Source organism: Girardinichthys multiradiatus, chromosome 17, assembly GCF_021462225.1.
Source record: "Girardinichthys multiradiatus isolate DD_20200921_A chromosome 17, DD_fGirMul_XY1, whole genome shotgun sequence".
Lineage (NCBI taxonomy): Eukaryota > Metazoa > Chordata > Actinopteri > Cyprinodontiformes > Goodeidae > Girardinichthys > Girardinichthys multiradiatus.
Genome location: NC_061809.1, coordinates 17567068 through 17580906, shown reverse-complemented (window position 1 = coordinate 17580906; position 13839 = coordinate 17567068). Strand labels below are relative to the sequence as shown.

Sequence of the window (13839 nt, the reverse complement as noted above, 5' to 3'; positions counted from 1 at the left end):
CTTCTAGGTGAAACATGGTTAACCACAACGCAGAACAGAAGCAACATGTACTTCAAACATTAGCTATAACAAGCCTGGTGCATTTCCCGAGAATTTTGTGTCAACTCACAGACACAACAAACTTGAATTGCACCAAGAAAAGAATAAAAATGAGGAAGAAAGTCAAAGCAATGTGCTTTTGTGGAATATACGAGTCATCTTAGACCTCCATGGCTTCTTAGAAACATGGTTTTGCTGAATTCCTTGATGCTGTAATGATGAGGCACGAAATAGGGGGATAAATTGAAGGTGATGAGGTGACTTCCCAGAAAGCATGCATATTCATCATGGGATCCACGTTTGGAACCAAACCGGCACCAGATCAGCATCAAAAGGTCAATTTTAGTTTTTTTTAATGAGGCCAGAACCATATGCAGCATACAGACACTTTATTTAAAAAGAAAAAAAACTTCTTTTTACCACCAAGTCAAAAGATTATTTGAAGAGTACAAGTAATAAAAGTAAGGGGTGTATGAAACATTTTATATTTGGATTGGAAAGTTGTTCTTTCGGCATCTGTACCTACCACACTGAGATTTTTATTTTTATTAGGTTCAGGAATACAATTTCTACATAAAATAGTTCCCAAAACGTCATCTTCGACCAAGAAATCCAACGATCTTAGTAAAAGCAGACTGCCTCCACGTGGGTAACACAGCACAGGTCAGACCAATTACAAAGGGCATGGATAGCAGCAGTGGAATGTGAGAAGGACTAACCTGTATGTAGGGCCCAAAAAAACAAACAAACAAGAAAACCAAAGACCAAAAAGCACTCTTCATTTTCACTTAGATCAACCCAAAAACTCTAAGACCATTAGGCTGCTTTGCGGCGTTAAACACTTTAATGCTGGTTTTCGCTACCAGCAACTTGGAAAACCTGCTTTCTGACTAACGAGGATAATTTTATTCTACAAAAAAAAAAAAAAAAAAAAGCAGGCCAACAGATGATTAATATTACAGAAAGACTGTAGAGCCTCATTTTGACCAAATAAGCTGTATGCTGAAATCAAATACCCAGAGCAACTCATGACATCCTGTAATGAGACATGAAGTCATTTGTTTTCTAAGATCTGCCTGTTTTTTTACACCAAGAATGTCAAAGACTAAACTAAAAAATATGTAACATCCAACACAGCACCTAAACTGAAAAAGACCTTGTTATTCCAGAATTGTCTTCATTAATGTTACCAAAGATATGCTTAGCAAGTATTCTGGATTCATTAATGAGTGTCTAATGGGGTTGTGTGCCTTAAAATAGCTTTGTAACCTGAATAAAAATAAGCGTTTTGCCCTATTTGCTTTAATTTCGACGGCAGTTAGAAAGTCAGAAAACTGGAAGCAGCGCTACCAGCACAGCAGAGAGGAACAGGGAAAGGATCTGCGATGTGTTTGTTTCAATTTTGCAAGCAAAGCCCACTTTTGTCTCAAAGTTATCATGTTCTGCTTTACAAATACTGTCTGAAATAGATTGGGGGACTTTGGTGACTTGGGCGAACTGCTTTGAAACAGCAACCAAAATGTTGCCAGTTATGAGGGAGAAAATTGTTGGCCGTGTCAAATTTATAAAGCAATGTCTGAGCAAAGAATTTGGATGCTTGGGGGAAAATTTACAACATCAAACAAATGCAGCAGAGATTGTGAACGCTATTTGGGGTAATTGACTACAGAGAGGAAGAGGCGTCTGTCAAAACACACCAAAGGCTATATATCCATAAAAATCCTTGTTTAGTAGTAACAATAAAAAAAAAAAATAAAAAAATCAAATTGTTTAAATATGAATAATATAAGTCTGCTTTCTCGCGGTTAGGAAATCAAATATAGTCTCTGTGGGGGTTAAAGGAAGGGAGTGATTGGGAGGGAACCCCTTTATTACTACAACTCCATGTCCTGGGCTTCATCTTCTGAGAAATCCGACATGGAGCTTTCAGACGAAGAGTCACCGGTCCCTTCCTCCTGCTCCTTCAGAGCCTCCTCCGTTGCATATTTCTGAATGTACTCTGGAAAGGAAAAGACAGAAAGATTCACCAGGGCTCACAGGATAAAAAAACAAAAGAGAAAATCTAGAAGCAACTTCTTTTACGATTCGATTAGAATTAACCTTTGATTTTTTGTTTGTACTCCTCTGGCCGATGAAGGTACATGGCTGCTGCATCTCCGTTAAGGGGATCGATGGGGTTTGGGTAAGCCAGCAATTGGGGCAGGAACGATTCAAAGATGTTGGTCAGATCTAGGCATGAAAAAAACATGTTCTGAATTTAACCTTTGCAAGAAATTACTAGTGAGACACTGGTGTTATATTTCTGCAGCTTCTCCTGATTAACCACTGGCATTTTGGCAGCCTCTGTTTAATGCTCACTTTGCCTGCTTGTCAGTTCAGGTGGATGACTGTGTCTTGGTTGCACTAGTCTTTTCAGTTAGATGACCTTTGAAGGTACTTGTTTGCACTCAGGGGTATTAAGGTAAAGGGGGTTATACATGCTACACTTTACATATTTTTATCTGTAAAATATTTTGAAAGCCTTTAAATCATTTTCCTGCACTCATACATTGTTTTTGCATAGATGGTGTTTTCTAGAGAACCTGCATTTCTCCTCTTCTCCACACAGCGTCACTGTTGGGGTTTATTCAAACCGAGAAAACAGAAGCTTCCTTGTCTTCTGAAAGCAACTAGTGTTTTCTAAAGATAAAATTGGTTGTTTTTAGTAGCTCCCCCTTTGCAGGAAAGCATTAGACCAAATTCTTTCTTGATTGGCCTATTTTAAACCATTGCTTCTCCAATCTGATTGCCTTCTTCAAAACATAAGCACAAAACAGCAAATAGAAGAATAGAGGCTATCAGTCTAAGATCTAAACCTCTTCAGTTTTTTTAAACTCACATCCAGCTCTCGTACTTTTGTGTGAGGACATCAAGTAAAAAGAACAAAAGCTGATGCTGAAATGTCAGCTCTTTACTAAAAACAACATTACTCAAGTCAACGGCTACTTTAGGTGTGGGGAGGGGACATGATGAACAACTAACGGGGAAACATAACAAGAGTAAGCCATGTTTCAGCTGGCAAAACAGTGAATCATCTGTGTCTGAGGTGAACGTTTCCTGACCTTGGTGGGTGAGGGTATTACCCTATTAGCGTTCACTTTTCCCCTCAGTAAGTAGATTAGGACCAACAGTGGCTGTCTGGTATGTTCAGATGGGAACTTCTATTTCCTTTTTACACTAATTGTACCACAACATATTATTGACACAGGTCTGAATTGGGGAACTCACCATAAAGAGCTGTCCATGTCTGGTTGATGACATCTAAGCACACTGTTCCTGACCTGAAAACCAAGAAGAAAGCCGAGGTAGTAGCCTGTTTGTCGCTGTACACCTGGAAGCTCAGTCTTTCTTCCACAACAGCCCAAAAAGTGTTTTCAATATAGTTGATAAATATTTGCTTACAGGCTTAAAACATTTAATTTTCCTCTTACTAATATTAGCAAAAATGTTTTTTAGCAAGATACATCTGGACCACAAGGTTTTTTTTTTTTTTAGGAATCGCCAACCATTTAGTATAATTCTGGCAAAAAATATCTTCTAGGCAGAATCAGTTAGTAGAAAATTAAAACTGGAGGGTTTTCTGACACAGACCCTGTTGTTAAGCATAGGATAAAAATCTAAAATATTGTTGAGCTTGGGGCAATTCTAAATTAGCCTGCTTTGTTCATTTAATACCAGTTTCTGATCTGAGTTTGGGGTCATTGTCCTGTTCAATCATCTGACCCAAGGCCTGAGCTTGCTATGGTATTAACACTTTCCTAAAGACCGGTGTCACTGTCTACGATGAAGCTGGTTTGAAATCAACCAAAAAAAAGAAGTCTCTGCTTCTAAACTGACCGACTCAAGCTTGGCTGAAATTTGCAGCTGCCCACATTGGAAACGTTTTACAGTCACAAGGACTAAGCTTGAGACCACTGAACCTGTTGTCAAGCATGGTGGTGATAGATTGTGCTAGGGATCTTTGTCCCTGCCAGTCGTAACGATGCGTTGAACAAACTGGAATATACAGGTCCTTCTCAAAATATTAGCATATTGTGATAAAGTTAATTATTTTCCATAATGTCATGATGAAAATTTAACATTCATATATTTTAGATTCATTGCACACTAACTGAAATATTTCAGGTCTTTTATTGTCTTAATACGGATGATTTTGGCATACAGCTCATGAAAACCCAAAATTCCTATCTCACAAAATTAGCATATTTCATCCGACCAATAAAATAAAAGTGTTTTTAATACAAAAAACATCAACCTTCAAATAATCATGTACAGTTATGCACTCAATACTTGGTTGGGAATCCTTTGGCAGAAATGACTGCTTCAATGCAGCGTGGCATGGAGGCAATCAGCCTGTGGCACTGCTGAGGTCTTATGGAGGCCCAGGATGCTTCGATAGCGGCCTTTAGCTCATCCAGAGTGTTGGGTCTTGAGTCTCTCAACGTTCTCTTCACAATATCCCACAGATTCTCTATGGGGTTCAGGTCAGGAGAGTTGGCAGGCCAATTGAGCACAGTGATACCATGGTCAGTAAACCATTTACCAGTGGTTTTGACACTGTGAGCAGGTGCCAGGTCGTGCTGAAAAATGAAATCTTCATCTCCATAAAGCTTTTCAGCAGATGGAAGCATGAAGTGCTCCAAAATCTCCTGATAGCTAGCTGCATTGACCCTGCCCTTGATAAAACACAGTGGACCAACACCAGCAGCTGACACGGCACCCCAGACCATCACTGACTGTGGGTACTTGACACTGGACTTCTGGCATTTTGGCATTTCCTTTTCCCCAGTCTTCCTCCAGACTCTGGCACCTTGATTTCCGAATGACATGCAGAATTTTCTTTCATCCGAAAAAAGTACTTTGGACCACTGAGCAACAGTCCAGTGCTGCTTCTCTGTAGCCCAGGTCAGGCGCTTCTGCCGCTGTTTCTGGTTCAAAAGTGGCTTGACCTGGGGAATGCGGCACCTGTAGCCCATTTCCTGCACACGCCTGTGCACGGTGGCTCTGGATGTTTCTACTCCAGACTCAGTCCACTGGTTCCGCAGGTCCCCCAAGGTCTGGAATCGGCCCTTCTCCACAATCTTCCTCAGGTTCCGGCCACCTCTTCTCGTTGTGCAGCGTTTTCTGCCACACTTTTTCCTTCCCACAGACTTCCCACTGAGGTGCCTTGATACAGCACTCTGGGAACAGCCTATTCGTTCAGAAATGTCTTTCTGTGTCTTACCCTCTTGCTTGAGGGTGTCAATAGTGGCCTTCTGGACAGCAGTCAGGTCGGCAGTCTTACCCATGATTGGGGTTTTGAGTGATGAACCAGGCTGGGAGTTTTAAAGGCCTCAGGAATCTTTTGCAGGTGTTTAGAGTTAACTCGTTGATTCAGATGATTAGGTTCATAGCTCTTTTAGAGACCCTTTTAATGATATGCTAATTTTGTGAGATAGGAATTTTGGGTTTTCATGAGTTGTATGCCAAAATCATCCGTATTAAGACAATAAAAGACCTGAAATATTTCAATTAGTGTGCAATGAATCTAAAATATATGAATGTTAAATTTTCATCATGACATTATGGAAAATAATTAACTTTATCACAATATGCTAATATTTTGAGAAGGACCTGTAATAATGTAGGCATAATTGGGTATTCCAACAGAACAATGATCCCAAACACACATCCAAACTAATTTTATGATGGATATAGCAGCTTAAAATTGAGCTTTTTTGGAATGGTCTTCCCAAAACACCAACCTTAACATTATTGAAACTTTATCAACTATGATTAAAAGCCAGGTTTGTGCCAGGAAATCTTTTTAAAACAAGCTCTACAAATTCTGATAGAAGAGTTGTCAACTATTCAGTCATAATATAATATAATATAATATAATATAATATAATATTAACCTTGTGGGAATTACAAAAAAAAAATATTTAAGAAAATGTATTACAACTTTTGCACCAAATTTAAACTTCCTTTAATCTGAATAATTCCTATACAAAAGACTGCAGCAAATCAAAACTTTATTTTTTTATGTTTTAGTCGAACTGGCTGGAGCTTTAAATACCTATTACAAACTTATAAAGGCCTTAAATACTTAACCAAGTACATTGTATTTACATCTACAACGGCTCTTTGAAGAAACCTTCATAATATGAGCTACAACAACATTTAATTTCCCTTTGGGATTAATAAAGTAGTTTTGAATTGAATTTGAATTGAATTTGTATTTAATATTTTACAACAGTGTGTGTATAGATACATGTATACTAGAGGTAGTCAAAAAATGTGGTTGTTTCCCAGTAATATTCACAATCCATCAGTTGTCTCCTTATCATAAATGGAAACAACTCAGGTCAGACCTGCCCAAAACCATAATTATAATTTTTCCACGGAGGAGCTACATGCTCTGGATTTTGTCAGGTCCAACTGCACTCTTCAGCTTACCCAGGGGCCCTGATTTATTAAACAAAACAAACAAAATAACCTAACTTGTGCACAGTAGCACAACTTCAGGCAATCATTTTTCTAGATTACAGGCCACCTGGAGCATTAGTAGATGCAGATTATACATCCCACAACACAAAGCACCTCTTCAACGTTTCACAGAAATACGGCTAGGTTTGTGTCTTGCAGAGAGTTAAAAACTTTTAAAAGGTGAACACAGTTTTTGTCATCCAGGAAGTTTCAGACATTTTCTGAAGAAACATCCTGTTTCAGGGGCACTGAAAATAGAATGAAAATATAAATTCAACTGGCAAATAAACTCCCTGTTAAGAAACAGATATAATCCACAAACTCAGTGGTGGCAGAATGATTGGTATTCTAACATTTTCTTCTAAAGAAATGTAACTGAAGCCTTTTTTTTACCTTTATCCTTAGCTTTATATGTTGATCAGAGTGTAAATTGTAATTAGTAATGCAAGACTTTCTTTATCCCTGAAGTTTAAAATGTGACAGAAGGACATTTCTCCACTCTACAAAAGGGGAAAGACAAGAGAAAATGCATGTTTCTATCTTTAAGTCCGGAAATGGCTACAAGAAACAGCTAATCGCTTTAACCTGCAAACAGCGGTAGCCAGGGCAACTATTAAAAAGTCTGAATGAAGATCCAAAGTTATCATGACACCACTCACCGTAAGGACATTGGTATACAAGTAAAAAAAATACGAAAATCCAGGACATTTAAAAAAAAAATGGATTATCATTGGGTCCTTCAGCAGGATGATGATGCAAACATTACAGAAATTATTCACGAGACACAAAATCCCCTTTTATTTACAGCCATATCAGTCCATGGACCTAGGTCCTATAGAAAAGATTGTATTAGAGGACCCAGTAGTCTCATAAGTAGAACTGTATCTCCAACTGTTTTTTAAGGGCATTTAACTGGTAAGCTTTAACACAAAATGTAGTGAAATGTAGTATTATTAGGCTGAATATAATGTAATTACAGTGTAAAAAATTAAAAACACTCAAACAAAAATTTTTTATTATAAATATGTGACTTAAATAGACTCACGCTTCATCAATGTTGGGATGAAAAATCTTGTTCATGAATCCTGAAAAAGCAAAGTAAAAATCAGCATAGTCTCAGTCAAAGCTAAATCCATCCGAAAACATGAAACCTGTGAAGGCAGAGCTCCTACCTATTGATGGCGATTTGAATGGATATTTATCAGGAAGATCTACTCGTACTTTCCACACACCTCCCTCGTACGGCGCTGTGCATGACAAAAGGAAAGGAAATGATAAAGTCTGCTGAGCACACAAGATACTTTTTTTTTTTTTTTACTGATATTCAGTTTACACACTCCAGTGGTTGCTAAGTCGCATCAATTTTCATCACTACTGTCAGACTTTGCAACCCACCTCTCTGCTCTTCAACAGGGTAATGTATTTCAGTTAGAGAGAAATCTTTACCTTCAGATTATTCAGACATTAAAGAGGAAGGGAAGTCATGTTAGAGAGTGTGCTGCTCTCCCAGAATAGCTGTGTGTAACAAGACCCTCATGTACTGAAACTGAGCAGCACACAGATGACTGCCATCGCACTTGTTGCGGCTGGATGATGACGAGCCTGTACATCAGCATACACAGCAGCAGCCTTTCCTTTCATTTGACACAGTTTAGAGGCATCGAGAAGAGCCTCTTCCTCTTTTTACTGATGCATGAAGGGCAGTGTGCGACAGATGTTGTGAAGAGCATAAGGAGGAAGTATTTCCTGCTGATGAGGCCATGAATGCACTCCATTTTACACTTTGTGGCCTAAGGTCTGGTTTCAATTCATTTTACATTCCTACCCTGTGGTGCAGAACCCTCAATTTTCACACATCTTTCTTCACTACGCTTAGGATAACAATTATTTTCACTTAGTGTCTGTTCTACACTTTAGTTAAGTATCAAATGATCCATTTACAACCAAAAAATAACCATAATTTACAACTAGTCAGGGGCCTGTTAAGATATAACCAGTTCGGTTTACATACGGAACCTAAAGGAGCACCACACGTCGCTCAATCTAAAGGCGACACTGTTATTGACAAGCTTTGAGTGGTTGCAGGCTGGCTACCGGAGCAGATAGGCTGACTAATCAAGCAGCTAACATAGTCTTGTTATTACCCATGTTATTCCATTAAAAAAAGGATAATATTCTGTACACTAAGATCTTGAAATCTACTACTAAGGGGTTCCACAAGGTGTAATGCTTGGTCATTTGTTTTCATAAGATATACATAGCCAATGACAGGGCATTTTGAACTATGCTTTAGATATAGCTATTTCTACGCTGATGACACAGTAATTAAGTTCGCTTCATCTACTCAATGCCTTTGGCAGAGTACAAGAAGACGTTCTATCACCTCCAACTTCTTTTAAATGCAGAAGAAACAAAAAGTATGTTTTTCACTACTTCAACAAAGTGTCTAAAGAAATTTTAATGAGCAATTAAATATTAATAACTGTTGAGCAGATAAGGATGGTCATCCTACATGCTTGTTGCCTCTGTCACAGGCTGTCACTGGTATGTGTTCATTCAAAGTACACTCTGAAAATCGTAGTCCCCGGAGTACGATCAAAACTAAAATAAATATTTTTGGTTTTCAGCACCTGTCGCCTGGAACAATATTTAATCTGAACTTCATCAGCAAAACGTGGTATTCCTGAATGAATTTAAAGTACTGGTCAAAGCTTTGAAATCAAGGCCAACTTTGTGTTAGTGTTTGTTTCTATGTATGTCTTTATGTAATTTACTACTCAGATATGTGATCTTTGTATTTGAACTCTGTCGCTTTTATCTTGGCCTAGTCTTGCTTGCAAAAGAGATCTGTAATCTGTGTGACAATTGTGGTTAAATGAAGGAAACGAATGAATAAATTGTATATGTAGAGGGTATTTTTGTGCATGTCTCTGTATCTAAACATATTAAAGGTTACCGACAACTGCTATAATCAATGTTTTTTTATTTCCCCGGGATCGGAAATAATATTTTTTCGGCAAAATATAAATAATTTAAATCATGTTATACATATTGAAATGTCTTATATAAATACCTTTGGCGTTTATCATGAGAATCTCATATCAGCTCATGCCCATTTAATAACTGGTTAATATGACTAAATTTAGAGAGAGAACAAGTGGTTGCAAATAGACTGTCAGAAATATTCAAGGAAAACTGTGAAGCAGAAATACTTACTTCCTTGTGGTCCATAAAACTTCACTACAAATTCATTGAGTCCACTGAGGATGGTGACTTCATGCTTGCTCTCAATGCTGAAAGGCTGTTAAGGAAAACCGCTTTGACAATGAACAAGAAACAAACCCAGGCTATAATTGTGAAAAACATCCAAGTCACTGACATTTGGTTTCCTGAGGAAAATGGAAAACATTTGTTTTGTATTTTTTCCATTCTCTTCACATGGTTTTACTAATAAAACAAAAGTAGTTTGATTCTGACTTTTTTCCCACATTAGCCCTCTATTTCACATTTTATATTGTATCACTTTATGAGGTCTCCAGTAGGAAATTATCCTAAATAGCACCAGAAATATGCAGCAAAAATATCAAATATGATTTTGTTTGGACTTCTAACCTTAAACATTAGCCATTCTATTCTTCAGTCTCCGTCTAACAATTAGTTTGATCTAGATCTTTTTCAGCTGTTTTCTCAATGCATGTGCCGCAACAAATCTTATGTTTGCTCTAAATTCTACTTTAATAAAAAAAAAAAAAATTATTCTCCACACCAAACAAACACAAAGAAAGGGAGAATAAATCAACTATTAAATGTATGGTGAAAAAAAAAAAAAGTATAAAATTAGAAATTAGATGCAAAGCAACAGCATGTTTGTCAGTCATGACTGAGGTTCCATCCGATTAGCAGCATCTCAGATACCATAGGGTTAAATTAAACTGAAGGTTATTTTAAGCTCCAGTTGAGTCTAAGAGCAGAATGAACCCCTGGCTTCACTAAGGAAGTGTGTCACTGTCAGACAGGAGAGAAGGCTTTCTGCTCGGATGTGAACTTGAGTCTGGGAGCCTTTCTGGTGCTAGTAAAGAAAAATCCAAGGAAGACTGATAAATCACTGACACAAACACAGCCACATTCATCAGAACTTTATGAGCTGATAGAAACCATCCACCTAATTCTAACTACACGCAAAGTGTTCACCTTCTGCAGCTGACCAAGCTCTGCTCTGGATGCAAGAACACTGAGACATTCAACCAAGAGTGAAACCACTGGTGTGACAGCAAATCTGTAAACAAAATACAAAAGATGGGCAGCAATCCTGTGGAGGGGGGTGGGCTGCAACAGTTACACTGTGGAAGATTGCAGTGTGACAAGGTCAGGGATAACTCATTAATGGGGTTGAATTCTTGCTGCCACTACTATGCGTTAACCATTTAAGACTCAAAGTAGGAACCATTCCAATGTAGCAAAGTTTGACCTATATGTTGTATGTTATAATATACGACTTGACATTAAGGCCCTGAATATATTATTCTGTATATTTGATTAAACAGATATTTTTTTTTCTCTACTTTTAAAAAATCTCTGTGTCAAACTCAGATCTGAGTATCTTACAGCCTGAAGGCCACATCCAAAGTTTTGCTTCTATGTCCTCAACCGGCCCACGTGAAAACTGAAAGTCCAGCATGCATAAAGTATTTATTCTGCAAGTGAATCCAAAATTGCTGCTTTAATTTGGACAAATGAGGTTTTCAGTGCAGTGCATTATGGTAATCAGACTCTGTACTGATAAAAACCACCAGACAAGAGTTCCACTACTCATTTTTGAAAGTTAATTTTGAAAAAGAATTAGTTATCTTAATTTAATATAAAGTTTTAGTTTAAATAATTCCCCATCTCTGGTCTAAACAGTCTCTGGAATTCCAAAATAAATAAAAAGCTGTAACATCTATGCAGTGCCCATAGGTGGTGGCAATGCCAACCTTAACATCGTCAACATTTAAAACGTCATCCCCCTGTGTATGACTAAAGAAGTGCTGGGATACAGATTCAAAGGATTCATCCACTCCATCTTCCCTTCCGACTGAGTCCTAGACCTTTTGAGGTAAAAACTGAAGCTTAATGGAGAAAAGCCTGAAAAACTTGTTTAAATGCTGGAAAAAATATTAAAAACTTAAAAACACATACAATTTTGTTGTGGTTTCTAGCACAGAGAGCAACAGTACATGACTACAAGAGGTCTTAAAGGACTGCTCTCAGGAAATATTTAGGAAGATATTCCGTTTTAAATTCTTAAATTTTATTTTTTTATTTATACATTTTTTATTTTTAAATTTAATGATCACAGCTGATGTATATCAAGTGGTGGGAACATTGCGAGGAAGGAAAAAGACAAGAGTCCGAAATATTTTGGTTAATATCGATTTTGTCACCACAATATTCAAAAGTAGCATTGTAATCATATCCTGATACTGCGCAATTCTAATCTCTGGATATCAAATCAACACATATATGCCACAAACTAGAGGGGTAAAAATAAAAAAATCTCCACTTTAGAGAAAGTTTGAAAATCATTTTTTGTTTTTCTCACCAGAAATTCTGTTAGCTTGTGGATGAGAGGTATGACAGTAGCAGAAAGTCTTAGTTTTCAAAAATATCCACATTAAGGTGAATATGAACTAAAATACGAAAACAACAAGTAGGTAGAAAATTACAGGGTGGGAACTTTAATAGTGATGGAGAACACAAGCTGCATCCCAAAGGTAAACATTTAAATAACTGTAGCTTATTGTTAACCAAGAAAATGAATAAAAGTGACAGAAAAAAGTCAATTCACAAAATTCATCTTTAAAAAAAATGGTCATTCTTAAATTAGAAAGCTGAAGTAATAGTACGCATGGGTTACTTTCTGGTGTTACAGGATGCCAAACGTTTTAAAAATTAATGATTTCAAAACCAAAAGATTTTGTGTTATATCGTTCGGAATGTTTAGTCCTTCTAGCGAGAAAAGGATAAACAAAATAAAACAATGAGATTTTTTCTGGCATGCAGAGGGGAGAACAAGTATTTGATACACTGCCAATTTTGCAGGTTTTTCCATTGGCAAAGCATGTAGAAGTCTTTAGATTGTATCATATGTACTCTTCACCTGTGAGTGAGGGAATCTAAAACAAACATCCAAAAAATCCCATTGTGTGATTTTTAAGTAATTAATTAGCATTTTATTGCATGACATCAATATTTGATCACATAACAACCAGTAAGAATCCCGGCTCTCACAGGCCTGTTAGTTCTTCTTTAAGAAGCCCTCCTGTTCTCCACTCATTACCTGTATTAACTGCACCTGTTTGAACTCGTTATCTGTATAAAAGACACCTGTCCACACACTCAATCAAACAAACTCCAACCTCTCCACAATGGCCAAGATCAGAGAGCTCTGTAAGGACATCAGGGATAAAATAGTAGACCTGCACAAGGCTGGGATGGGCTACAGGAAAATAGCCAAGCAGCTTGGTGAGAAGGTAACTACTGTTGGAGCAATTATAAGAAAATGGAAGAAGTTCAAGATGATGCAAGATCTCACCTCCTAGGGCATCAATGATCATGAGGAAGGTGAGGGATCTTTCCAGAACTGCATGGCAGGACCTAGTCAATGACCTTAAGAGAGCTGGGACCACAATCTCAAAGAAGACCATTAGTAACACACTATGCTGCCATGGATTATAATCCTGCAGCGAATGCAAGGTCCCCCAGCTCAATCCAGCACATGTCAAGGCCCCTCTGACGTTTGCCAATAACCTCCTGGATGATCCAGAGGAGGTGGGGAGAAGGTCATGTGGTCCGATGAGACAAAGATAGAGCTTTTGGGTCTAAACTCCACTCGCTGTGTTTGGAGGAAGAGGAAGGATGAGTACAACCCCGAGAACACCATCCCTACCGTGAGGCATGGAGGTGGAAACATCATTCTTTGGGGATGCTTTTCTGCAAAGGGGACGGGACGACTGCATCGTATTGAGGGGAGGATGGATAAGGACATCCATCGAGAGATCTTAGCCAACAACCTCCTTCCCTCAGTAAGGGCATTGAAGATGGGTCGTGGCTGGGTCTTCCAGCATGACAACGACCCGACAGCCAGGGTAACTAAGGAGTGGCTCCTTAAGAAGCATCTCAAGGTCCTGGAGTGGCCTGGCCAGTCTCCAGACCTGTACCCAATCAAAATCTTTGGAGGGAGCAGAAAGTATATATAGCCCAGTGACAGCCCCAAAACCTGAAGGATCTGGAGAAGATCTGTATGAAGGAGTG

At 38.1% G+C, this 13839-nt stretch overlaps 1 protein-coding gene across 2 annotated transcripts in view; it reads right to left on the bottom strand.

Moving 5' to 3' along the window:
• Window positions 1-411: 411 nt before the first annotated feature.
• ube2h (ubiquitin-conjugating enzyme E2H (UBC8 homolog, yeast)) overlaps window positions 412-13839 on the bottom strand; it is a 31805-nt gene continuing 18377 nt past the window's right edge. The window contains exons 2-7 of one of the 2 annotated variants that reach the window (XM_047389899.1): window positions 9763-9839; window positions 7719-7803; window positions 7592-7631; window positions 3307-3359; window positions 2140-2268; window positions 412-2038 (exon numbers count right to left, since the gene is read on the bottom strand). In XM_047389899.1, coding sequence (XP_047245855.1) covers window positions 1914-2038; window positions 2140-2268; window positions 3307-3359; window positions 7592-7631; window positions 7719-7803; window positions 9763-9777 — 447 coding nt within the window. In that variant the 5' untranslated portion in view covers window positions 9778-9839 and the 3' untranslated portion in view covers window positions 412-1913. The remainder of the gene's footprint in view (window positions 2039-2139; window positions 2269-3306; window positions 3360-7591; window positions 7632-7718; window positions 7804-9762; window positions 9840-13839) is intronic. The other variant, XM_047389898.1, reaches the window with a different exon arrangement.